The sequence below is a fragment of the Salvelinus fontinalis genome, chromosome 12 (assembly GCF_029448725.1).
Source record: "Salvelinus fontinalis isolate EN_2023a chromosome 12, ASM2944872v1, whole genome shotgun sequence".
NCBI lineage: Eukaryota > Metazoa > Chordata > Actinopteri > Salmoniformes > Salmonidae > Salvelinus > Salvelinus fontinalis.
The window spans coordinates 12,164,855-12,192,833 of record NC_074676.1 but is presented as its reverse complement, the minus strand read 5'-3'; the positions used below and the strand labels follow the sequence as shown (position 1 = coordinate 12,192,833).

Sequence of the window (27,979 nt, the reverse complement as noted above, 5' to 3'; positions counted from 1 at the left end):
CAGTTTTGGTTCTCTTTCCCTGATCATGAGTCCCGTTACAAAAGAGGAAACAAACCAATAATTAATTGGTAAATCATTACATTTTAGAAAAGTATTTTAATTTCACAATAGAAAAAAAGAAAATCCATAACACCAAAAGCGATGATCAAGCCCAAAGAATCTTTCATTTTTTAACATTTCACGAGTGTTTGTGTAAAGGTCTGTTGTATGGGCCGTTGAGTGTCTCAGGTCTTGGGCTGGCGGAGCAGGCCTCGGATCCTGCGTACCAGGGCCTGGATGAAGGTGTATCGGGAGCGGACCTGGCTGTACAGCCCCTCCACCTCCAGCAGCTTCCTCTGCAAAGCCTCTCCGAAGCCTGCCCCCATGTCACTCTGCAGCTGGAGACAACGACAGAGGAGAGGCGTCAGTCTTACTGGGAACTAACTCGCAAAAGTGTCTGCCACTCTGAAGCTGGAAACACACCCACTAATTCCTATACATGCATCGTCACCTGTACATATTTTTTTCTTAAATCGGTGCACTCAATCACCCATTGTTCTAGGTACTCGGTGGCCTGTCACTTTCCACCCTTTATGACACTTACAGTTGGAGGAAACGTTGCGGTCAAGGGGCATACATATAGATGATTTACAAACATATTTCTCCCCCACTGTTAGCATAGTCCAGACAAAGTAACTCACCTGTTCCAGGTCTTGCTGGCTGACTCGGGACAGGCCCAGGGCACGTCCAAACGAGTCTGGGGAACACAGGAGAAGCACACCAGTAAGAAGGGATGTGATCAACACAACCAGGAAAAAGGCTACCCATCATTTGTCATGATATAGATGAAAGAAAGTTCCTGATTTTGGGAGCTCAAAAAAACTCATCTAAAAATGTCTGCTATCCCTAGGGGACCAATCTCAATCCACTCCAGAGAGTTAATTGAGCCAGTGTAGAGCTTCACCGTCAGTCAGGCGTGATCTGTAGGCGCTGGCGCCAGGCATTAGGGAGTCTTTGGGGTCAGTGGGGGTGCAGTACAACAGGTAGTACTCCAGGTGGCGCCACATCACAAACAGGCAGGTCTCAATCACGTCTGAGGTGTGGTCAGGTCAAGGCATTTCTCATGCTCACCACTTATGACGGTATTTTCAAAGAAATGTTCCATTTACATGAAGCAGCTACAGCTCAGGGAATTCCAGCAATCATACTCAACATTATCCTTTAACGGGTGTCAAACATTTTTCTACCACGGGTCACATCTGGTCTTCAGAGGTCGGGAGGGCCACACTTAAAATGCATTATATTTCCTCGCCGTCAAAATGTACAAAAAAATTGTCTATCCATCGCTTTTGGAATGTGATGCTCTCTGACTGTCCAGCTTGTGAAGACTAAAAATGTATGTCCATTATCACTTCTACCGTTTCCATTTGGTTTTTCACCCGCTGGTGGTTTGAGTAAAACAAAAAAATATATTAATTAATTTAAATATTTTTGTGGGAAAATTATCTAAATTGTAATGCCTAAAACCAAATGGAAACGGTAGAAGTGATAATGGACATACATTTCAAGTCTCTTCACAAGCTAGACAGTCTGAGAGCATCACATTACAAAAGCGATGGATAGACAAATTTTTTGGTACATTTTGACGGCCAGATTGAGGGGGCTTGTTCGACACCCCGGTCCCTAAATCAAAAACCACCCTCAGATTAACCATAAACCTTTAGCTCAGTCCCTTTACCTGACTCCTGCACAGAGGTCTGGTCTGGGGGTAGCTAAATGTAATTTAATCTGGCTAAAATCTGGTTTAATCTGGTCTGGTTCAATTTAATATAGTAGGATACAGGAGCAGAGGGCTAGCAGTTTTGCTCTGTTGTTGATGAGCTGGACCAGGCGTCTCTTGGCCAAAAGGCTCCTCTGGACAGAGGAGATCTTCTCTACTCCTCCAGTACCAGACACCAGGGCCGCACACAGCTACACACAGGACAGAGAGACGGGTTAGGGCTGAGGCACTTTACATCACCTTGTCAAGAGGTAGTGTGTGTGTGTGTGTCACCTCCTTGAGCTCTTCTGGGGGCAGCTGCTCCAGGCTCTGCAGCTTGCCCAGGGCTTGTCTATGGCTCTGGTGGAAGCGGAAGAAGTCCGCAGCGCTGTTCTTCAGTAGGAAGAGAACCAGACCCAGGCTGGGCACACGAGAGTACAGGGCTGATGGCAGGGCCAGGTCTGAGGCAGGGCAGGAGAGGATTTTAGTCATTCACAGACAGGGGAGATTGAGAGGAACATAGGTGTGTGTGTGTGTGTGTGTGTGCGCGCGCAATGTATAGGTCAAGGCTCTCCAACCCTGTTCCTGGAGCGCTACCATCCTGTAGGTTTTCACTCCAACCCTAATCTAGTGCGCCTGATTTGTATAATTGGCTGGTTAATAAACTGAATCAGGTTAGTTACAACTGGGGTTGGAACATAAAACCTACAGGAGTGTAGCTCTCCAGGAATAGATAGGTGTGAAGCGGGTTAGGATTTCTATCCCACACACATACTCCGGCTGTAGGTGTCTCAGGGGGGAGTTGGGATAAGCAAAAAAACTCATTTCCAATGAAATAGGACAAATATAACCAGCCACCAAATTATTATGACACGTAGCGGAAGAGAGTCTAACCTGTGCGGCCGTCTCGGCTGGCTGGTTCGTTGACCGAGGGGCTGAAGAGACAGATGCTGAACTGGGCCTGGGCTGAGCTCTGCAGCAGCAGGGTCTGGCAGTACTCCATGATGTTAGCACACACCTGGGGACAACACGGCAAAAACACTGGCATTGTTCCAATAGCAGTTGGAAAGACGGCACAAACAGAAACGGGCTACATTGCTTTTCTTTTTACCATTCCTCTATCGTACCTGTTGCATGGCCACCTCCATCTCCTCCCGCCGCTCGGCAGGGTCCCCGGGGGCTGCAATCTCTGCCTGCTTCAGGAGTCGCTCCCTCTCGCTTCCGGCCAGACGGCCCAGCAGAGACAGACACTGACGCTAGGGGAGAGGCATGTTGTTACACATCACAAAATACCGGATAGGATTGAGTAACCTATCAGGACTTAATGTCCAGCTACTGACGCTGTGACTGAAGGTCTTGAAAAGAGACACCGGAGAGTGAGGTAGGGTGTTAGTATCGTGCCAGTATCTACCTGAAATCTGCTAATGTGACCCTGGAACTCCGGCAGAGCTGCACTGTTCACGTCCTGTCCCTCAAGAGCTCCTACACACACACACACACACCCAATCACAAAACTGACATTGGCAAAACCGGCACCATAATATCACATTAGTCCCGAACCCAGGTGTGCCCCAGCTAGGTGTTGTGACTGTCCCTGGTGTGGCTGTGTGTGTACCTGGCAGGGCAGTCTTGCTGATGATGCCTGTGAGCAGAGAGAGTTCCTGCAGCGCTCCCATACTGAGCTCCTGACAGCGCAGCAGCCCTTGGATGGTGTCGGCATGGACGATCAGCCACTGGAGGACCTGTGCTGCCCCCTGCTGGTGGTGTGTGGTGGTGGACGTGAGGATGACCTGGAACAACCTGAGAGCAGGCAGCAGGATCTGTCTGTAGCGGTCCAAAGGGCTGGGGATGAACCCTGAAGGGTCCCTCTGACCAAACACCCTAGAGACACACAGGGAACGGGTCAAATATTACAACTCGGATTTCTACCACATGATTCAGTTAAATCAATAAGGATACATACAGAGCATTTGGAATGTATTCAGACCTCTTCCCTTTTTCCACTTTGTTACATTAGACTTGATAAAAATAACAAATAAAAACTAAATATACACACAATACCCAATAATGACAAAGCAAAAACAGTTTTTTTTAGAAATGTTTGCAAACATATTAAAAATAAAAAAACAGAAATATCTTATTTACATAAGTATTTGCTATGAGATTCAAAGTTGAGCTCAGGTGCATCCTGTTTCCATTGATTATCCTTGAGATGTTTCTACAACTTGATTGGAGTCCATCTGTGGTAAATTAAATTGATTGAACATGATTTTGAAAAGTCATACACCTGTCTATATAAGGTCCCACTGTTGACAGTGCATGTCAGAGCCAAAACCAAGCCATGAGGTCGAAGGAATTGTCCATAGAGCTCCAAGACAGGATTGTGTCAAGGTACAGATCTGGGGAACGGTAGCAAAAAATGTCTTCAGCATTGAAGGTCCCCAAGAACACAGTTCTTAAATGGAAGTTTGAAACCACCAAGACGCTTCCTAGAGCTGGCCGCCCGGCCAAACTGAGCAATCGGGGAAGAAGGGCCTTGGTCAGGGAGGTGACCAAGAACCCGATGGTCTGGGCGGAGCTAGCATGTTGGAGTGAACGGCGGTGTGTGAGAGGCTCCTGCAACTTTTTTGCGAAATAATCTAACTTAACCTACTTTATGATACTTTTTACAACAAACGTTTCTTTCTAATACAACATCGTAACTTTCTGTGTAAAAATGCCGAGTAATAAGCGACCAAAGGACAATAAATCCACATCGGAGGCCTACTCCACACCAAACAACGAGACAGACATGGCGGAAGGCACAGGCAACAATGTGACACTTAAAGAACTTACCCAGGCTTTGGGAGAACTACGTGTTGCTTTAGCTGAGGATCTTAAGGCTACTATTGCTGAACTGGACACCAAAATCGAGGGCACCATTCGTGCGGTCGCTTCGCAGGGCCAGAGTATTGTGGACCTTGAGAGGGCTTCTGAATTCAACGCTGGTAGGATCGACGAGTTAGAGAAGCTGTGCTCGTCACTACAGGGTAGTGTGCAGAGGCTTTCTGTGAAAGTGGTCGACCTGGAGGGCCGTTCCAGACGTAATAACCTTCGCGTTGTTGGTCTGGCAGAGGGGGTAGAGGCGGGCTCTCGCCCCACCGACTTCTTCGCCAAGCTATTGAAGGATGCAATGGGATCGGATGTTTTGGCTTCGGACCCCCAGCTGGACCGTGCACATCGCGCCCTTGTCCCAGTGCCTGGACCGGGCCAACACCCTCGCCCAGTAATCATCTGTTGTCACAGTTTCAAGACCAAGGATCTTATCCTGCGCGAGGCCCGAATGAGGGGCAACCTGTTACATAAAGGGCACCCCTTCCGTGTCTATGATGATTATGCACCCGATGTGGCAAAGCACCGTGGCGGCTACAGAGATGTCATGACCAAACTCTACAAACTCCATCTTCGCCCGGCCTTGCTCTTCCCTGCAAGACTAAGAATTACCCCGCCTTCCGGTGAGAAGATTTGGCTCTCCTCGGTTTTGGACGCAGAGAAGTTTATCCGGGAACATACGCCAATCCCCCGTACAGGTTAGAGTGCCTTGTCATTGTGTGTTAGGGTCTGCTCATGGAATCGAATCCATACTATACCATAACGGGTGAAACCGTATTGAACGGTCTCAACAAGGGCTACCGAACATGTAAGATGCTGTGGAGGGCGGTCTTGGCTCTCAGTTAAAGTCACTTTCATTCTGGCTGTGTTCAGAGCGATGCCTATTTAGGATGCCTTCCAGGTTTGATCATTGACACTTTCGGATGAATATACTTATATTCCCCCATTTTTTTGTTTTGTTTTGTTATTTATTTTTCAATTCTTACATTTATTGTTATTACAATACCATTTATTTAAAGCTTGCAGGGGACTGGGGGTGATGGTTGGGAAGGGGCAGACACAGACACCTGGATAGCAAGTTGATGTTTTGTGCCGTTCTGCCTTTGTTATAGCCGAGGATCGCTCTCCCGATTAGATCCCCACCAGCCCTCTGTAGTGTCTGTGTAGGTGTGCGTACATATAATTATTATTTATACTTTATAATTATTTTCTCTTAGCATTTTACTATTATGTATGTGTATATTTTAAATTAGTGTAGATTATTACTCTGGGGCATGAATGTTTCTGTATGTATGTATGTGTATATATGCATGGGTGTGTGTGTGTGTATATGTATATATTTTTTTAAATATATACTTTTATATGTATTTTTTGGAGATGTGTGTGTGTGTGTATGTGTTTGTATGTATGTATATATATATATATATATATATGTGTGTATGTATATATATATATGTGTATGTATGTATGTATGTATGTGTGTGTGTGTATGTATACATGCATATAACCTTTTTATTTATTTATTTTCTGACTGGGGGGTACGTTTAATTTAGAAAAATTCTTGTTTCCGATCTAACCCACAATATGTAAATGTATGGCTGTCTAAGTTGGTTGCTGATGGTTCATGTTTAGACCGGCAGTGCTTAGCAAAATAATCTTGTGATGCTATATCTTGCTTATCTCAGGGATAGATAGACCCAAGATGACGCTTAAGTGCGCAATATGTTTAAGTTGCAACTTATTCTCTTTAGGTTTATTAGATGCTAATTGGGCACTTTATTCGCAGGAGCCTCAGTTCATATGTTAGTAGAAGTTCTAGGATAGTGAGAGGTGAACGTACAGTTGGGATTTTATTTTTGTTTTACCTCTTGTTCGAGGTCGCGCCGTGCTTTTTTGGCTTCGGCCAGACAATGTGTGTCTGGCCGAAGATGTGGGGGAGGGGCTGGTTGGATACTGCTCGGGTGTAGCTGCTACATATGCTGATCGTGATGGTTTGGTGCGCTTTCTTACCTTTTTATTGAGTTACAAGTTATGCAGGCCACCATAGGAACTACAAATGAGAGGGGGGCGGGGCTCACATTCACTTCCTGGAATGTCAGGGGCTTAAACGAACCAATTAAGAGAGGCAAGGTCCTAGCCCACTTGAAAGCACTCTCGTCTGATATTATATTTTTGCAAGAAACCCATCTGAAAAATAATGCTCACAGCAGACTTAAATGTAGGTGGGTGGGGCAAGTGTATCACTCTAACTTCTCTGCCAAAACGAGAGGCTCAGCGATTCTGGTACGGAAAGGAATTCCCTTTCTACATAAAACCACTATTGTGGATAAAGAGGGTCGTTATGTGATCGTAATAGGAGAGATCCACTCTACTTCTGTAACTCTACTAAATATCTATGGGCCAAACATTGATAACCCCTCTTTTTTCAAAAGAGTCCTTGCCCTGATTCCAGATATCTCCCATACTAACCTTATCATTGGAGGGGACCTTAACTGTGTGCTAGACCAATATTTGGACAGATCCTCTACCCGGCGAACCCCCACCTCCTGTTCAAGTGAATTCTTGAATACCTACATAAAGAATTCTAACTTATTTGATATATGGAGGATCACTAACCCTACGGGTAGGGAATACTCCTTTCACTCTCATGTTCACAATGTTTATACTCGAATTGACTACTTTTTGGTTGATGCTAAACTACTCCCCTATACCTGTAATGTGAAGTATCATGATATTATAATCTCGGACCACAGTCCTCTCACCTTCTCCCTGAGATTGGGTGACATTGTACCAAACGAGAGGGTCTGGAGGTTAAATCCTCAGCTCCTCACAAAACCAACATTCTGTGAACATCTTAAAGACCAAATAACATTTTTCTTTGATACCAACGACAACACAGAGACTTCCCCAGCATTACTGTGGGAAACACTTAAGGCTTATTGGAGAGGCTGTATCATCTCCTATCAGACTGCCAGGAGTAGGCAAAACAAGGGAAAATTGGTAGAACTGGAGGGACAAATTCACTTACTGGATAGGGAGAATGCTAGACATCCATCTATGGAGAAACATAAAAAAATTACCTCTTTAAAATTTGAATATAATCAGATTCTCTCAGCTAAAATTGCTAAATCTTTTCTCTACGCCAAGCAAACATATTTTGAGTTTGGTGACAAACCACACAAATTACTCGCCAGACAACTTCGAAAAAATGTGAGTGACCGAATGATTCACAAAGTTAAATCTGCATCTGGGGAATTACTCTCTTCCCACAAAGACATCAATGACAGATTCCGTCAGTTTTATGAGACTCTATATACATCTAAAGCAGATCCTAACCCCTTAATTATGCAAAACTTTTTGGAGGACTGTAATCTTCCTGCCCTGAACCAGGAAGATTCTAACTTCCTGAATAAGGAAATATCTCTTGAAGAAATTCGAGAAACAATCAAAACTCTAAAGAGTGGCAAGACCCCGGGCCCAGATGGATACCCTGGTGAATTCTATAAAACATTCAGCAACATGCTCTCTCCCTACCTGCACAAAATGTTGGTTCAGACCAGAGAGGATGGAGCTCTCCCATCTACTTCGGATGAAGCATTCATTACAGTTATACATAAGGGTAAAGATCCGGAAGAGGTAGGGTCATACAGACCAATATCCCTCCTCAATACAGACCAAAATATTTTAGCAAAAACCCTGGCTAACAGGCTTAGCACTGTAATTGGCAAACTGGTCCATTCGGACCAGACCGGCTTTATCCCGAACAGAAACTCATTCTTCAATCTCAGGCGCCTCTTCAACATTATGTATTCTCAGAGGTTACCAAACGTGGACCTTGCCGTTATATCTCTTGACACCGAGAAGGCTTTTGACCAAGTTGAGTGGTCCTATCTATTCAAGGTCCTACAGAAATTTAATATTGGAGATGGGTTCATAAATTCGATCCAGCTTTTATATAGGAACCCCTGTGCGAGAATACTCACTAACCAATCATTGTCGCCCCGATTTAACCTCTACAGAGGGACAAGACAGGGTTGTGCGCTGTCGCCTATGCTCTTCGCCCTAATCATTGAACCTCTCGCTCAGGCGATTAGATCTGATGCAGCAATACACGGCTATAATACTAAAGATACTCTAAATAAAATTTCCCTATACGCAGATGACATTCTCCTCTATGTAACAGAACCCCAAGCTAGTATTCCAGCTATTCTTGATGTGATTAATTTGTTTGGTACCTTCTCGGGATACAGAATAAATTGGAACAAGAGTGAATTAATGCCCATACGGTTACAAAACACCTCCTGGCTAGAACATCTTCCACTTAAGTTATCTTCAGAAAAATGTACCTATCTAGGAATTGTAGTTACCAAACAATACTCCTTACTATTTAAAGAGAATTTCCCCTCTCTGATGCAAAAACTCATGACAAACATACAATTTTGGAGAACTCTCCCAATTTCTCTGCTCGGAAGAATTAATGCCATTAAAATGGTCTTCCTCCCACAACTGCTCTACCTATACCAGAACATCCCAGTATTCATACCTAAATCCTTTCATAAACAACTGGACTCAATTATCAATCCTTTCATCTGGGATTATAAAACACACAGGATAGGTAAAAAACACCTCTGCAAATCCAAGATGGAAGGAGGATTGTCTCTCCCAAATTTTATATTTTATTATTGGGCCGCTAACCTCCGCGCGGTTACGTTTTTGCTGGATGACGCACGTCCGTCACCCAGCTGGCTTAGTATGGAGCGGGAGGAGTGTCACCCCTTCTCTATTGGTGCTGTGATTTTGTCGCCTGTCAATCTGGAGAGGTCACTTTACCGTAACAATCCTATTATACATTGCACAGTCCGAATCTGGAAGCAAATTAAAACCCACTTTGAGCTTAGACCAATGTCATTCATGCTCCCTGTTGCCAGGAACCCCTCCTTTGCTCCCTCCAACCTTGATAACACCTTTGAGCAATGGGGAGAGTTGGGGATAAGTACCATAGGGGATTTATATATAGAAGGGACCTTTGCTTCCTTTGAGTTGCTGAGGGAAACTTATAATCTTCCCAGAAATAACTTTCTCAGATACCTACAAATCAGAGACTATGTTAGGAAACACCTCCCAACATTTGGGAACGCTAAGCCTTCCATGTTTGACGGATGCATAAAAACATCCCCCACCTCAGACAAACTGATATCTCGTTTATATGATTCTTTTCAAATCGGTTAGCACACCCTCTACAGATGCCATTAAGGCAAAATGGGAGGAAGAACTAGGGACTGACATTTCGGTGGCAGACTGGGAAGATAGCTTGGAGTATATCCACACCTGCTCCATTAACTCCAGACATCGTCTCATACAATTCAAGGTATTACACAGATTACACTATTCCAAAACCAAACTGCATAGGATATTTCCTGATACATCCCATATGTGTGATAAATGTCAGGCTGCACAGGGTACACTTCTCCACTGCTTTGCCCTATGCTCTAGCTTGCATGGTTACTGGTGTGGAATTTTTAGGATCCTCTCTGAAGTTCTGGAAACTTCAATTGACCCAGACCTTTGCTTCTGATAATCCTGGGAGTGTCTGATTCCCTAATCGGATTAACCAACCCCCAAAAACAACTCATCTCTTACAGTCTCATTTCGGCAAAAAAACTAATCTTGTTGTTCTGGAAAAGGAAGGAAGCGCCCACTACCAAATTATGGCTCAGCGAATTGGCAAACACTGTACACTTAGAAAGGATTAGATATATTCTGAACAATAAATTATCAACATTTGATCAGATCTGGCAGCCTTTCCTCTCTTACTTGGACCATTCGGCGCTGTGAATTTGTACTTTTTAACGCACTCTCAATTGTAATATTTTAATCCACCTCTGGGCAGCACGTGCTGGCACCGCCACCCGAGCAGTAGGGAGGGGAATAAGGGGAAGGGATAAGGGGGGGTGACACCCACCCTCTTTCTTTCTACCTGTCCTTGTTCTGTATGTCTTGTTTTGTAATAATTGTTTTGTACCCAGAACTCTGGATCTTTTTATTTCTGTCTGCTCTTTTATGTTTAGTTAAAAATTGTATACCTGCCTTTCATACCTATACACCATTCCTGTGTGTGTTCAATAAAAAATATTTGAACGAAAAGAACCCGATGGTCACTGACAGAGCTCCTCTGTGGAGATGGGAGAACCTTCCAGAAGGACAACCATCTCTGCAGCACTCCACCAATCAGGCCTTTATGGTGGAGTGGCCAGGGTGAAGCCACTCCTCAGTATAAGGTACATGACAGCCCACTTGGAGTTTGCCAAAAGGCATCTAAATGACTCAGGCCATGAGAAACTAAATTCTCTGGTCTGATGAAACCAAGACTGAACTCTTTGGCCTGAATGCCAAGCGTCGCGCCTGGAGGAAACCTGACACCATCCCTACGGGGAAGCATGGTGGTGGCAGCATCATGCTGTAGGGATGTTAATCAGCAGCAGGGACTAGGAGACTAGTCGAGGATCGAGACAAAGATGAACAGAGCAAAGTACAGAGCGATCTGTGATGAAAACCTGCTCCAGAGCGCTCAGGACCTCAGACTGGGGGCAAAGGTTCACCTTCCAACAAGACAACGACCCTAAGCACACAGCCAAGACCACGCAGGAGTCGATTCAGGACAAGTCTCGATGTCCTTGAGTGGCCCAGCCAGAGCCCGGACTTGAACCCTATCGAAGATCTCTGGAGAGACAGGAAAATAGCTGTGCAGCGACACTCCCCATCCAACCTGACAAGAGCTTGAGAGGATCTGCAGAGAAGAATGGGAGAAACTCCCCAAATACAGGTGTGCCAAGATTGCAGCATCATACCAAAGAAGACTCTAGGCTTTAAATCGCTGCCAACGTTGCTTCAACAAAGTACTGAGTAAAGGGTCTGAATACTTATGTAAATGTGATAGCTTATTTATTTATTTTTATAAATTTGCAACAATTTCTAAAATCCTGTTTTTGCTTTGTCATTATGGGGTATTGTGTGTAAATTGATGAGGGGAAAAAAACAATTATACATTTTTAGAGTAAGGCTGTAACGTAACAAAACCTGGAAAAAAGTAAAGGGGTCTGAATACTTTCGGAATGCACTATATGTGATGGCTAAGGAAAATAATTACTTTGGGAATGACCACAAAGAACAATCTGTAACTCACTCTCTCCATCCATCTCACTCTACCTCTTCATCCCCTCCTTACCTGTGAGAGTCACTGTCAGGCACCATGTCAAACACCTGACACTCCACCAGCTGAGCCACCAGACCACAGCGCAGCAGCTCCACGGCCCCCTGGCCTGTCTTAGCCACTCGCGTCAACAGGGCCTAACAGACAAACAAAGAACAGTGGGTTATATTTAGTGTGCGTGTACACTCCCTTTTGAGGGTGGGGGCGTGTACGAATATAAACCCTTTATATCTCACACGTAGATGGAAAAGTTTTAGAGCAGTGAGTGCTGTAACCTTTAAGGTTAGTGTTTGTGCACTCCCTTCCCTTCTCACCATCTTGCTCTCGTAGATGTAGAGAGGTTTGAGCAGCGGGGGCTGGGGGCTGAGCAGGGTCTGCAGGGCTGTATCGTCTTGCCTCAGGCTCTCTACCAACACACGCAGGTAACCACTGTTACACACGTACAGCAGCCACTGGCTCTGACGGTCTATGGACAGGATCCGGTCCAGCACGGCCAGGGCAAGCATCTGACAAAGAGAGAAACAGAGGGAGAGGAAGTCAGACAGGCAGGCTGGAGTTCAAGATACAGTATTGCATATTGGATTGATTGTTAATGTTTGCGTGTCTCTGATTTCATACCCTGCCGATCTCATGGCCGTCGCAGGCGTCCCTGCACACCACCTCCATGAGGGCTGTGCCGTAGCTCTCGATGATGGCCAGGTTCTCCCTCTGCAGCTTGGAGAAACCATCCTCAGGAGCAGTCAGACGCTCCCACATAGACTTCCCCGCTAGAGAGAGGGAGGGAAAGACGACAAAGATAAGCATCTTTAGTTTGTTTGGAGTCTGAAATCTCTTCCCGCATTGACCACACAGGTCAATCTTCTTGCTTTTGTAAGTGTCAGAGGTAAATGGTTCACTGTGTCAGGCAAAACCATTAAGATGAGGCGTTCCACAGGGGAGCGTGATGGGGCAACTACTGTTTTTACTGTACATAAACTACATGAAAGATGCTTGTTCTTGACGTCTTTTCCTTTATGCGGATGACGCTACACTTTTGGAGCTTACTGACATTAGTACATGGCTTGCAGATCTTCTCTGCACTTAGGGGAAGAAATTAGGCAATTCTCTTTGGGTCCAGACCTAAATTGTGTAGGTCCTCTGAAATCAGAAGTGTTAGGGGGAGAGGTGCCGACTGCCAAAACCTCTGTTTGCTACCTGGGATGCATCCTTGATGGAAGCTTGGGGGGGGGGGGGGTGAACATGGCCACTAAAGTGCTAGTGTAGGTTAATGCTCACACCAAGTTTTTGGCTAGAAATCTGCTTGATAAGGACTCCATGAGAATGCTAGCCACTGCCCTCATTCAATGTCATTTTGACTACGCTAGTAGTTGTATGTGTTGGGGGTTTATCTAAGCTTCTGAAGGGGAAGCTCCAGATGGCCCAGAATAAGCTGATCAGGGTAGTATTGAAGGCGAGTCCACGTACTCACATAGGCAGGTGCTGCTTTCAGGAACTCAACAGCCTGCCTGTTGAGGCTAGGTAGTCCCCAGATTACACTGGGTCTGGTTTACAGGATTATTTATGGTTCTGCGCCCAGATATCTGACTGAATACTTTCCCCATGTTAGAGATGCACACAACCACAGCACCAGATCAGGTGTTGCTGATGTGTGCTTATACAGGTTCCGGAGTAATGCTGGGAAAGGTACTTTCTTGTATACAGGAGCCTCTGTGTGGAATGAGCTGCCTCTGCCAATAAAAACCACGTCCTCTCTAGGCAGCTTTAAAAAGAAGGAATTCGTGATGTCATTGGCCTCCCCAGGTGCTTGAGGAACAATAGAAAACAAAAAAGAGGGAAGGCCCACTTGTGCTATGTCATGATTTACCTGGACCACCTATTGAGATGTGCCTTTTGTTAAGTAAATCCAGTGTTAAATGAGGTGAAAAGGAGACTGGCTTGCTACTTTAGAAACTGCCTGACATACTGTATGATCATATGTCCCCTCCGATATAACGGCAATAATAAATTAGAGGTATTTATTATTTGATTTTGCTATACATCTCTTCGATGCCATGCGGTGTACAACCGTGTTGCCGAGCCATCTTGTCACATTTTAGTCATTCAGCAGACGCTCTAATCAAGAGAGACTTACAGGAGCAATTCGGGTTAAGTGCCTTGCTTAAGGGCAGACAGGTTTTTCACCTTGTTGGGTCAGGGATTTGAGCCAACGACCTTTCGGTAACGCTCTAACCACTAGGCTACCTGCCACAAGACAACCACAATGTAAATTCCTAGACTTTACCGTGTTTGATAGTCAATGATTTTACTCATCTACATGCAAGTCTTTTTACAGTTGTGTGTGCTTGTTTTTAAAATGGTCAAATTAATTAACTAAACGAAGGTTTGCAAACAATGACCAGAGAAAATACACACTACTACATAGCGTCCTAAAGTTGATAATTCTCCACGTTTTTTGTGTCTGCCCAGCAATACTGTAGCTCAACAGTACCTTGCTGCAGTGTATCTGGCTCCTCAGGTTTCTGGGCGATCTGCAGATAGTAGAGCAGAGAGCCATACAGGTGTGCACGCAGACGCTGGAATCCACCACCCGTACAGAGGATGAAGTCAAGCAGCTTCCTCAGGATCAGGTGCAGAGCAGAGTTAGCGATGGAGGCGAAGCCCGACGACGAGCCTCCCTCCAGCCCTGCCCCCTGCTGCTGCTCCGACAGCACCGATTGGCTGAGGTGGGCGGTGAGGGTGAACACAGCCCCGGCTACTATGGGCATCAGCTCTCCTGCGGAGTCTTCTGACAACACCTGGTAGAGGAAGGAGAACTTAGACCACTTTACAGAGTTGCCATACACACACAATCTCTCCCACACACAGTCTTGTATAACTAACCTTGTGGGGACACAATACAATCCCATTCAAAATCGTATCTTCCCTAACCATAAACCTAACCCAAAGACCTAACCTTAACACTAGCTCCTAACAGTAAACCTAATTCTAACCCTAAACCCTCTCGAAACAGCATTTGACCTTGTGGGAACTAACAACATTTTGACCAACTGGGGACATGGTGTTAGTTCCCACAAGGTCAAATGCTGTTTCTAGAGGGTTTAGGGTTAGAATTAGGTTTACTGTTAGGAGCTAGTGTTAAGGTTAGGTCTTTGGGTCCCCACAAAGGGACTTCTGGTCCCCACAAGTATAGTTAAACACGTCCACACACACATACCTTGTCATGCAGGTCCAGCAGTAGGTCTCTGATTATGATCTGTCTGTCGTCTGCAGGGATGAGGTCTGCAGGGCAGGCAGTGAGCAGGGTCTCCACCAGACCTCTCCATGACTGCAGCGCATGGCGCTTGGCACTCAGGCTCCGACGGACACGATTCCTCTCCACCACCTGCTGCAGGATGGAGTTCACCTCCTGGGGAGTGAGCGCACACATCAAGGGTTTATTCAGTTAGATGAAAGTCAGAACGTTTCTTTCTGATTGTTCTGTAACGCTTCACACTCCTGACCAAACTCCTGAGCATCATTTTGCAAGGGAAAGACCATACTACTATACTCTGAATAAGGGTTTTTAAACTTTTCTTGTCCAGTGACTGCCACCATATGTTAGCAAAAATGTAATATCACGTTTTAGTAGTAGTCAATCTTTCAAATGAATAGATTTGTTTCATTATTTTGACCACCCCACCAATTATTGGAAGCGTAAACTAACATCGTATATTAGCTAGGAAGGCATCTTAACGACATAGAGAAAATGTTGCTGTTAAACAAATTTTCTGCAATGCTATACATTTTTCCATTGAACCGAGAGAAAATGTAGCATTTTTAAAGCTAATTTCCTGAAAGCCTATGCATTTTGCCATGGCTAATCCTGTGTTCCTCTGCTCAAACATATCAAAATACAATAGACTACCGTTTTGTTTTTCTCTCTTTAATGTTAGCCCCCCCATCCTCCTTCCCACCTCCCCAGCCACTGTGCTTCTATATCGGCATTGCTTGCTCTTTGGGGTTTTAGGCTGGGTTTCTGTATAAGCACTTTGTGACATCTGTTGATGAGAAATGGGCTTTATAAATCAATTTGATTGATTGCGTAACGCCAGTTAACATTGCATCGTGAAACTACCTCAGACTTCCTTCATACTAGACGCAGAGACAAAAATAGTATCCACGATGATATTCTGTTGCAGCTTGTGATATTCAAATTATTCGTTTTCAGAAAGAAAGAAAACACAGACCCCCTGCAGTAGCACGGACTTCAGTTCAAAAAACCCTGCTCTAAATCATACTGCCAGCATTCACCTCCATCAACAGTGGCCTCTGTCCAATGGCTGCCATCCCCTGAAGGGCGTTGACCTCCGCTACCAAGACTCGATGGAGTAACTGTGGAGAATACGACATCGTTAGAAAAATGACAAAGTAACAAAAATGCATTGAAAACAAGGTTGTGTTACATATGCAAACTGAAAGCCAGGCCCACCTTGACGTTGCAGACGGTGTGTCCGTGCTCGTTGACGTGCTCGCAGTTGGCGATGACCTGCTCGATCTGAGTGCGCTCAAAAAAGTCCAGCTGCAGCAGCTCTGGCACATCCTGGCTGAAGTTAATGGCATCCAGCACGCTGAGGAGCTTCCTACGCACTGATGACGTCGTCACACATGGACAGCGGATGAGTACGCCATAAAATTATACGGTACGGTGCAACTAAACAAGACCAGTTCTTGACTTCCGCAACTTACAAAAGGGCCTATAGTGACAGATTGTATATGGTTCAGTTAGATATGTTGGTGTGAAGAACTAGAACTAACCTTTGGAGACGGTGTCAAAGTGCAGGAATCCACTGACAGATCTGCTCTCCTCCATGCCGGTCTCCCCATCCGCTGATTAAAGAAACATATCAACTGTAACACCTTCTGCTTTTCCACTTTTGCTCATATCCTAGTTACATCAATGAACAACAACTCATCCCAAAGAACGCAAGTTCTACAGTGTGTGTGTGTATGTGTGTGGTAGTGGTTACCTGCGTGCTGAGTGCGAGGCTGGTCATCCAGCAGCAGGTTGAGGAGGCGCTGGGTGTGTGAGCGCTGGCGATTGAGTGATGTCACTCGGAGTTCGATGGCCGCTGTCTTCATGAGCCAGGACATCTGGGACAGGGCGGAGATCTCATCACCTGGGAGGGTAGAGGGAGGGACACAGGTTAGAGAGAAGAGTGTGACACCCAGAGGAGTCTCCTTCCTCTCTGGCAGCTCAGTTAAGAAGGACGACTGAGTCTTTGTAGGTGTACAAACACCCTGGTTGGCATCTGCCATAATACTTCCACCTATCCTGTTTTTTCAGATTTAGTGCAGATGAAGGAGAGGAGACCAGGATAGGAAGTGTATTGAGATGCCAGTGAGGAGCTCACCTGGCAGGATGAAGGGCAGGTGCTGCAGGTGGGTGAACAGAAAGTCCTGGCTGGTCCTCAGGTAGCGCATAGTGGGACCTGAGGTGTCCGAGCACACACACAGCTGGTAGATCACCTGGTAACAGAGCTCAGCCAGGTGTGGGGCCTGGCTGGTGAGCACGGGACCCGAGCGTCTCTCACTGCCTCTCTGCAGCAGACTAAGGATGGCATGCAGGCAGCTCCGTGGGCACCCCAGCACACCTGATACAGAGAAAATATGTTTTTCTTTGCCTGTTGATGCTAAGAACTTAATAAACATGCACTTTTTACAACGGTAAGTTGGTGGAGTCATGAAAGCCGTGGTCGTACCAAACAGAAGAAAATAAACTGAAACAGTGAGGGACTACCTGAACAAACTCTAATTCTAAATTTTTCATTGCAAAACTTTCTTTCTACGGTGTGCCCTAATGAATACAGCCCTGATGTAAAGAAAAGAGCAACGACTGACCTGCGTCCTGCAGGTTAGTGGAGGAGATGGGCTTCTTGACCTCGTAACCCAGCAGGTAGAGAGCCAGGTTGGGGGTCTTTAGTTCCAGGGAGGTGATCAGCAGGTTCAGGATGTGGATCTGGGTCTCGTGGCGGATCCTCGCTTCTTTCTTCGCTGGCTCAGAGTCTGGGGTGCAGAGAGAGAGGAGAGGTGGTGAATTGGAGTGACTGAACGGATGTGCTGAGCAAAGTGACTGAATGGGCTTGGTCATTAAATGCAGCGGCTGTTTGACTGAAGCCAAATTACAGTTGTCTTGGGGATGGTTGTTAATGTGTCGGTCTCGTGTGCATGTTCGCACGTGGCATACGTTTGTAAACTCCCTCTGCCAAAACAGTACACAGTTAAGCCTTCCACATTCTTCGGTTTGGTTGGCACCTAGCTAAACTCGGCTAGGTGAACCGAACAAGTGTGCTCACATACTCCCTCAAAAGACCTTCGGCAGTAGTACGGTTTGTCCATCTTGAAACGCCGTAGCCAGTATACGCTTCTTCAAAAAAGTCTGAATTAATCTAACTCAATAAATACGTAATTTTGCCGAGGTGACCTTAGTCGCTAATTTATTCACTTAGATGTAAAATTGAGCATGAAGACGATTAATGTCTTGCTGAATGACAAGCGCTTCATTGAAGTATCCCTACTGCTGACCAATCACCGAAAAAGGGGGTGCAGACTTAAGCTACCGAACTTCAGCTTGCCTCAAAATAAATAAATAAAAAAATAATTTTAAAAAATGTCCACGAACAGCCGGAAAAACTCTTACCGAAGACCAAAACGTCACAAAATGTTATCATAATACAAACTGTTCCGAACTGTTTTGGATGGGTAGCATAAGGACGCCTTTACACTCACTCACCCTTCTAGGTGACCTGGTTAGACTGTTTACAAGTTTTGAAGTCCTCTATGCTAGCTAGTGCTAACCAACTTCTTTCGCCAATTAGCTGTTGTGCAACCGTGGCAAAATTGGCACTGGGGCCAGTCAATAAATGACTAAATGTAAATGGGACAATATTTCCATGCTGCACATCTTTTGATTGTCACATAAAATGCTTTCAATATTTGTATATGAATTTCTATCATTTCTATAGTTTGTTTGAGGTTAAGCCATTGAAATTTGGAGCTATGGACTTTTAAAAATATTGTCCCATGTAAATTGTGTAATTTACTGATGTCCCTAACTATCCCCATAGGGATATCGAATGTCAAACCAAATTGACAATGGGCATTACGATTGAGTCAAGTGCATCTGCGCTCCGAATTGATGATTACTTGGGTGCTGCCAGTTGTGGGCAGGATTGAAATAAACCCAAGGAAAACTGTTACGGCTTCCTTCGTTCCGTGATATACAATTTGTTCCTATAAATCATCTCACAAATCTAAGTTTTGGACAAGACTGACTTTGACCAAAATTATCCTATTTACACATTGTAGTCAATTTTGACACTAGAATGAATGTTTTGGACTCATATGGATGCAACAAAGGCTGTTTTAAAACGAGAAGTTGCTTTTTAGGGGTAGTCGATCTTTGATGGGCAGGTTGGACATCTTTCACACTCAGAGATAAACATTGTCAATAGAAGGAGAGTGTGACTCACCGTCTCCTTTCTCTAGTCCCTCCTCAGCCCCCTCGTTGTCCAGACACTCCACGAAGCCAGCCATCAGCTTGTCACTCACAGTCTGGTCGTGTGTGAAGTCTCCCACTAGTCGGTTCTGGATGTTGGGGTAGCGGGCGATCCTCTGCAGGATCTTAGCACTCTGGAAGGCCGCCTCCGGGTTGGAACTGCTGTGGTACAGGTACCTGCCAGGGACAAACACAAACCCGGGAATAAGAAGTGAAGGCATATGGCCTGACTTTAAGCTTTGGGCCGGAGATTCAAAATTGTGCTATGGGCCTTTCTGGGCTAGAGGGGGAATTCTACTGTATTGTTTTCATTTGACAGGGACAATGTACTTCAACTTCAAAGTCAACATTTCTGCATATGTCCCAGATTTAGCACAAAGTCTCCTCATGTGTAGTCCCTGGTGAGATAAGTGTTCCTGGTACCTGGCGATGTTGACGATGTGGTCAGCACGGCGGCTCTGAGCGCTGACGCCCTGCAGGAGCTGCTCCAGGGGGGAGACAATGAGGGAGGCCTGGCTCTCCCTCAGCAGGTCCATGAACACCACCTCTTTCTGCAGGGCCAGGTCCAGAAGACACAGGCAGTGCAACACCGCGGACTCCAGCTGCTTTTTACCTGCAAGTTGAAAAGTCACAGAAACAATGGTGATGAGTGGATGTAAAGAAATGTAATCTCAAGATACCGGAAATGTGAGCTACCCACAATGTGACATAAGAAAATATGATCAGTTCTCAACTTAAACCCAAATGTTCCCCTCCTTGTACAATGCTAACAGGGAAGTCAACAGTGTAAAAACAGCTAGAACAGGTGTGTGTGTGTACTGACCAGGGAAGAGGGCGTAGGTGTCTAACTGACGCACGCCCTCCTCCAGCAGGCTGAGGCAGAGGGTGAGGGTGGGCGAGTCGTTGAGCAGGTGGAACATGAGGCTGTGGCCGGGGGGCTTGTGGGCCGACACCTGCTCCCCCTGGAGCTCCACTGTTTCCTGGACAAAGTCTGAGGGCTGGGGCTCGTAGTCCCGCAGCAGCTTGTGGAACACCTCCAGAACAGCATCCGCTACCTCCCACTGATAGAGGGCATATGTGGTGGTGAGATGGGAGAGAGGGGGTGGAGAGTGAGACAAAACTGAAGTAAGTGTTAGTAGCAAAACACACTTCTATGCCATCTGAGAGCAAGTACTGACATGGGTTGTAATGAATTTCACTAGCTAAAAGAAACCGGTCTTATGCAGTTCCCATCTAATCTCAACTGTGGAGAGATTCCCGTACCTTCTCAGCAGCACGGCGATAGGCTCTGGTGGGGAAGGGAAGGAAAACAGCGTCACGCAGGAAGGTCAGATAGGGCTGGAATCCTGGCGCACGGAGCCCCGCCCCCAGGTTGACGGGCAGGGCGCTCTCGACCAATGTGCTGATGAGCTGACAGAAGGCTCTGGTCAGAGGATACTCCTCACAGCTCGACTCAATCTCATTCAGCTCCACCTGAGAGGGGCAAGGAGAAAGGTTACAAACAGATACATGTGTACAAGCAAACAACGTACGCAGTGCCACTTACAAACAACATATGCAGGCAAAATCTCACCTCAATCCCAGCAGCTTGTTTCTGTCCAGGGGCCCGCACTGTCTGAAGAATCTGGATAGAAATGAGCAGAACATGAGCGTTTGGCACTTTGTAAGCGAGCCTGGCAGGTCAGACAATACCAGACCAACACCTCAGATGCACTATCAATACTTATGCACGAGACATGTGTTTTTACAGATTATCATTCCTCCTCACTATACTCCGGACTTACCTGAGTGTATTCCAGTGACTGCCAGAGGGAAGCAGCTATCTCCGGAGACTTGCCGAAGGCAGCCAGGCAGAGCAGGAGCTCTCCCTTGAGGACAGGCTGCACACTGCACTGCAGCAGCCCCAGCATCACCACAGCAGGGGTCCACTGGGGGTGCTCACACAAGGCAAGGCGGGCATTCTCACTCTGAAAAACACAGTGTCAAATGAGATATCACCTTGGCAAATGAAAGACTTAAGATAGCTTAATTTCAATCCCTGCTTGTGACTGTGTGACCCCCATGTTTGTTTTAACATGCTTTGTGTGTTTATTCTGTTCAGACCAGTCTTCAGCAAACCACTTCATACCCAGGTAATGATGGTGCAGAGCAGCTGCAGGAAAGAGGTAAGGCCGTCCAGCTCCCTCTGTGTGATGCCCCTTATTGGCGGGAGGCGGTAGTGTGTGGCATCCGCATTAGGCAGGTCTCGGCGCAGGTTCTCGTGGTACAGCATGAGGGAGTGGAAGAAGTGCTCCCAGGACACAGGGCTGCCGGTCACCTGCATGTTATCCCCTAAACAAACATCACAGTCCAATGGATTATCTGGTGATATCCTTAAAAGAAAATCTGTGAATGAAGGCTGCATTTATCTTTAGCTAGTGAACAAGAAAGGACCTAGTGCCAAGCCCTGGGGAACACCATTAGTGAGAACATCTTTACAGATTCCTACAGGGCCTTGCAGGTGAGTGTTTAGTTACCGTGTGGGGCCCCGTTGGTCTTTAGCAGGCTGAAGCAGTAGTGGGCACACTGGGGGCCGTTGGCCAGGCCCTTCAGCATGCGAAGGTAAGGGATGTACAGGGTGGGAGGCAGCAGGTCCCCCATCTGACGCACAAACTTAGACAGCACCACCTGTGGCACAGAACACAAGCTGTTATAAAAGGTCCCATTGGAGAATAAATGTTACTTTTTAATCTAGGGTGGAAGGGAGATGTGGAAAGTGATCTTACCTGTTTGTGTGGGGGCCTCTGCATTGCCATGCCCAGGTAGGAGCCCTGGAGGGAGGTGTGCTGGAGGGACTCAGGGTGGCACCAGAACTCCAGAGCCAGCTCCAGCCCAAACGGGTCCTTGCTATAGAACTCTCCGATCTACAAACACACAGAAAGAAGTCAGACAAAAAGCTTAGAAAAATGCTACTCTGTGAAAGCAACGGTCATGTTCGCTGTTCTTTTCCCCCCTTCCCTCCAGTGCGTTATGTTGCAATGTAAATTTCTAGCAAACGACTAGTCACTTTCACAGCATATAGCAATAAGAAAGCCCCATGTAAATCCACTAGTGACAGTGAGTGTGTAGGGTGAGGTCATGAAGGCTGACCAGGATCATGAGGTGGTCCAGGTCTTTCCTCAGGGAGGACGGAGGCTCACTGCCTATCTGCAGAGACATGTGGACCAGTCTGGCGTCCTCGTCAGCACGGTTACGCAGCTGCTTCACCTGCAAGACGTCACACACCTTGAAACTTGCACATACACACTTCTGCGTAAAAGGAAATAAATATCTTCACCCTGAAAAAAGGAGGACTACACAATATTCAAATTCCTATCTTACTCAAACACACAAATGCACAGCCACAAAGCAAAAATGGTGTCATTCCTAACCTTCATGGGCATGAGTGCCAGGAAGTCGGTGATGAGGGAATGGAGGCGGCGGGTGTAGAATTCATCATGAGTGAAGCCCTCACATCCCAGCATGCCCTCTGTCATGAAAAGGAAGACACCTCCTAGCAGGGCCTGGTCGGCCAGTGCCTCATCTGACTCTGTAAACTCTGCCAGGGCTGAGCCCTGGGGCAGCTGGGAGAGGGCATGCAGGGCCAGGGCCCAGGCCAGCCGACACACAGCCTGCAGCCCAGGCAGCTTCCAGGGCCTCCCATCAACCAGGCGACTGTGTACTGCAGACACGTACTGCTTCTCTGTCAGCAGGGGCAGAGCCTGGAGGAGGTCTGGTTTACACACACACAAGCAATTTTTGTGTAGTATTTACATAGAAGTAGTCTATACAATTTCAGGGTCTACATTGCTGTGTTGCAGCATGTTCAGGTAACACGGCAACAGAATACATGGTAAATCTAACCTTCTCTGTCTTCTGTTCCTTGCTCCAGGAAGCTGACGTCCAGACAGTACAGCAGTGCCATGACGAGAGCCAGATTCACGCTGTCCAATGAGCCATCAGCTTCCACTGTCACCGTCTCAAGGTGGGCAATAAGTGCCAGGGTGTCATCCTTACCCAGAGGTGATTGACAGGTCCATGCAAACAGGCAATCTGCCAGTGCCTGTCGGCACTCTTTGATGAGGTCCGATACCTGGCAGAGAAAGACAATGTGCGAACGTGTGAGGGAAGAAAGACAAACCTCTTCTGTACATGATACAATTCCTCTGAGAAGGGCTTCCTCACCTCTTTCCTGTGTTTTTCGTTGCCCAGGCCTCGCTCTTTCTGCAGGCGCTCAAACTCCCGCGTTACATTGATTTCTGACACCAGCGTCAGTAGGCGTCTCGTCAGGCCCTGGCTCATCAGCTCATCTGTGAAGCGTGTGGTGAGGGCCACCAGCTCCCCACTGGGGCAGAACACACACAACCAAGTCAGAGAGCAGAGGAAAACAGTAATCTGTTGTTCAATCATCAAGGCGCAGGAAAAAAAAAACTGGTCTGAACAATATTGAAGTAGGAAGTAGACAGGGAAATAGATTGTACCTTAATTCCAAGGTGAAGGTCTTGCCATGGCGGGACTGGATGAGCGAGCGTAGGGAGTTGGCCACGCAGAGCTTTCCATCCCAGTACAGCAGCACTGCAACCAGCCCTCGACTCAGACCTGGGAAGTGGGGCTGCTGATTCTCACCTGAAGAAAATAAGTAATATTTACAAACAAACACCCGGCCAGTGTTAATCTCCATCGGTAAGGTGCTCACTGCAGTATATATTACCTGCTAGCAGCAGCTCCAGGGCTGCCAGCTCTCCAATGTCAAAGAGGTCACTCAAGATGAAGGCCTCTGTAAGCAGCTGCTCGGGGAGGAGACGTGACCCCTGCTGGCCCTGGATGGCAATGCCCTCTGTGCTGGCTTTCCGCACCTTCTCCCTCTGCTCTGCACTCTTTGGCTAATGAACACAAAAAGAGAAAATATCAAGCAAATGAACTTTAGCAACCCGCGCTTGGCTTGCAGATCAGCAAAACTCATTGGCGTCTCTAACCAGGTTTCCATCCAACCTTTTATGCGAGTAAAGAACATGTCGGATAAAAATGTCAACAGGCCTGATGGAAACAGCAAATTTGTTGGTAAACTTTCCAAATGTCAACAAAATTAAATACACTAGACAAGGTGGGATCTTGGTTTCAGTCAAATTAACTATGCAAAAAATGTCAGTGGAAACAATGAGAAAATATTGATATAAATAACCATCATGAGAGAAGTAAACTTAATCACGCGATGATCTGTTGTGTGGTCCTCCCACTACGACTCGGGAAAGCATGCAGTTTATTAGGCTACAGATGAAATAAGTTATTAAAAACCTCACAGGGTGGTGAAAGTGCACTGTGAGATGCTTTATGCTCCTTTCCAACAAATATTGAGGGTCTTATTCTGGTGACATGATCAATGACGCATGGCTGCCTTTTGACAAATAAAAATAATCTTGCTCTTTTGTCCATAATAATCTCATCATGTAGGCTATACCCATACTGTATTTGCAAGCTGTTGACTAGTGCGCATGTGCCAAGACCAGTGGGCAAATAGCTATATAATGCAAAACACGTTGTATCAAAACCAGCAGTAGAGTTGAAAATGCGATGGAAACCAATTCAACTTCTTATTTTATTCGGTACATGGGATTTTTTTTTTTTATCCCCCTTTTCTCTCCAATTTTCGTGGTATCCAATCGCTAGTAATTACTATCTTGTCTCATCGCTACAACTCCCGTACAGGCTCGGGAGAGACGAAGGTCGAAAGCCATGCGTCCTCCGAGGCACAACCCAACCAAGCCGCACTGCTTCTTTAACACAGTGCGCCTCCAACCCGGAAGCCAGCCGCACCAATGTGTCGGAGGAAACACTGTGCACCTGGCCCCCCTGGTTAGCGCGCACTGCGCCCAGCCCGCCACAGGAGTCACTGGAGCGCGATGAGACAAGGAAATCCCTACCGGCCAAACCCTCCCTAACCCGGACGACGCTAGCTCAATTGTGCGTCGCCCCACGGACCTCCCGGTCGCGGCCGGCTGCGACAGAGCCTGGGGGCGAACCCAGAGACTCTGGTGGTGCAGTTAGCACTGCGATGCAGTGCCCTAGACCACTGCGCCACCCGGGAGGCCCGGTACATGGGAATTTAACCACAAAGTTATTTTTATGTGCACTACGTCATTACGCACAGCCTTTTATCCACATCATGTCAATTTGATGGTAACGTACGTAGCAAGCATAAAAAGACGCCCGAGCAGAATCCCCACATCCGTTTTTCAGGGGAAATGAAAGTTAGGTTGAAAATACTGTATCCCTGAAAACATCCGCTTTCTCCCGAACCCGCAGAGTGATTTGATGGAAACAGACCTTTGTTGGGGAAATGTGCATCCTCTTTTTATGCAGATTTTTGAATATTTGCATGAAAATCTTGCCAATTGGATGGAAACCTAGCTTCTGACAGCATCTCACCGGGTTCTTGTAGAGTGAGAGGAAATTGGGCTTGTGTTTCTTGAGTTGCAGGTCTAGGAGGTGGACGCTCTCTGGTTGCCTCCTCCACACTGCACCCTCCACTGTGTCCCATAGCTCCTTCAGCGGCCCCCACAGACTGGCTCCTAATAGGGGGACACAAGTAAAGTCAAATCAGTCAGTGTCTTATGTGTCTAGCCTATACAACGCGTTCAGAGCATTTCATAAGCCTTGTTCACATTGGCAGTTTGAAGTGGCTCAAATCAATGTGTTTTTTATCCTACAGTCTGAACAACCAAAAAGAACATGGAAGTAGGTGGTTTGAAGTCAAATACAAAATCTGATTAATGGTCATTAAACTTTTTGGGGCATATCTTGTTGATGTTGCTTGCTAGCTACTCTGTTGACAGTTTGACAAGAACATGTGGTAGCTAACAAGCTTGTTAATCGTTACAGTTATCTAGTTGACAGATGTGGCTAGCCAAAAGGGCCTCGTTTTGAAAGTTGGATGATCTTATCCTTGAGGCTTTAAATTTTTTTCTTACATTATGATTTTGAACATTCCAAACAACTGAAAAACGTCCATGGCAGGCATTGTTGTCACCTTAGCTTGCTACATTACTTCTGAGTGGTAGAAAACACATGCACCACTAATCAGCCTACACCAACGCGCACACACCCGTCGTTACTATGCCAACTAGAGTAGCCATGTCAGCAAATGACCTCTGTTTTAACACAACAATCCGTTTTGGAACCTTGTAACTTTGCTGTTTGGACAGACAGTATTCCAAAACGGATTTGAGCATTCGGGCCTGCAGTGTGAACAAGAGTTTAGTCGCACATTGTTGAGACTATGAGCAAGTTATCTAGCTAACGGGTGTAGGCATTCTACATTTTGTTTACCTAGTTAACTACAGTACGTTAGCTAACTAACGTGATAAATTAGCACGTGATGCCTTTACATTAGTTTCCTGGTGAGCGACCTATTGAAGCTAGCAATAGGCAACTAGCTAATAAGCTCTGTATTGAACTGGTAGGACGTTTGCTTCATATCAATGCTTTTTGGTTGTTTCAACGAATTGTAAATGAAACATACACACGCATGATATTAACGTTATAGCGAGATGAACATGGCATAGCCGTCAGCTAATTACTAGCGCTCCTGTCCTGACTGTCTGAACTTGACAGATTCCCCGTTATGTAATCAGACCGTGTTTAACACAATTAAAATACCTCGTCTACAAACGTGTATTGTGATTGGTTGGTAAATAACCATAAACAACCTCTCACCACTCTATTTTCTGAAATAACAGAAAAATAAAGCCCATACCTGAATTTACCGCCATCTGCGCCGCCATGTTAAAACAGAGATATTAGAGAAAGGAGGAGATAGGAATCCAATTGCGCAAGGAATGGGGGCACCTATAACGCCCCACCCAGCAGACTGTTGACAAATCGCGTTCATGTTGTCATGCTGCGTCACAAAGATGCTAAGCTAATCGTCACGCAATCCACTTCTCAAAGTCAGGGTATGAGTCGAAAAACCTTCCTATTTTCCTCGAAAGTACGTAATGTCACGATTCCAAACTGTACGATATTACAGAGAACCGGTTAATTATCTCACATCTTGGAAAATGTTTGTGATGTTGTACTTCTTGTTCACCAAATGTGTGCTAATGTTGATTTTTTTAAGCCAGCGCCCAATCGACTCCCATTCACTCCTTGAATGAGTGCTCTCCTTGTCCTCCTTGTACCGCGCGGACCTTTGACGACAAAATGGCCAACGTATATAATGGGCGGGAAAGGGTTTAATATGTTGTTTCCCATCTCCTCTGAATTATCTCTGGTTAAACTCGAATTCTGTAGATTTGGCACTGAGGCCCCTTGGCTTTAGTGCCAGAGTAAAAAAATACAAGGCAGTGTATAATGTGATTATTTACATTTTAATAATGCCGGGGAAAAGTCATAAAATATATATTTTACAGTTATTTTCAGGCGAGGTCTTCTTTTTGCTTTAGACCTCAGCAGTGTATGGGAAATTTTGTTTTTCTTCAATAAACTAAGCACTGAAGTTAATAAATTGTGTTCCATGCTTAATTAGAATTTCTACATTTCCTAATTTTTGTTTATGTTGGTATGTGACGGGAGAACAAATTTCATAAAATGAAACTCAAAATGAAGAGGA

At 45.9% G+C, this 27,979-nt stretch overlaps 1 protein-coding gene across 1 annotated transcript; it reads right to left on the bottom strand.

Moving 5' to 3' along the window:
• Positions 1-76: 76 nt before the first annotated feature.
• Positions 77-27,282, bottom strand: nup205 (nucleoporin 205). Its single transcript, XM_055939731.1, has 37 exons — positions 27,125-27,282; positions 25,798-25,940; positions 24,083-24,254; positions 23,853-23,997; positions 23,557-23,716; positions 23,236-23,464; positions 22,764-23,104; positions 22,483-22,599; positions 22,119-22,256; positions 21,870-22,020; positions 21,482-21,684; positions 21,138-21,320; positions 20,927-20,977; positions 20,617-20,826; positions 20,177-20,414; positions 19,777-19,966; positions 19,328-19,530; positions 17,697-17,861; positions 17,210-17,449; positions 16,826-16,975; positions 16,614-16,685; positions 16,288-16,445; positions 16,110-16,190; positions 15,034-15,225; positions 14,308-14,614; positions 12,438-12,586; positions 12,134-12,325; positions 11,835-11,956; positions 3,354-3,619; positions 3,150-3,220; positions 2,866-2,994; positions 2,633-2,756; positions 2,033-2,199; positions 1,821-1,950; positions 944-1,072; positions 681-736; positions 77-377 (listed from the first exon to the last, which is right to left on the bottom strand). Exons 1-37 carry the CDS (start codon positions 27,150-27,152, stop codon positions 225-227), a joined length of 5,955 nt encoding a protein of 1,984 aa, XP_055795706.1. The 5' UTR covers positions 27,153-27,282; the 3' UTR covers positions 77-224.
• Positions 27,283-27,979: the final 697 nt, after the last annotated feature.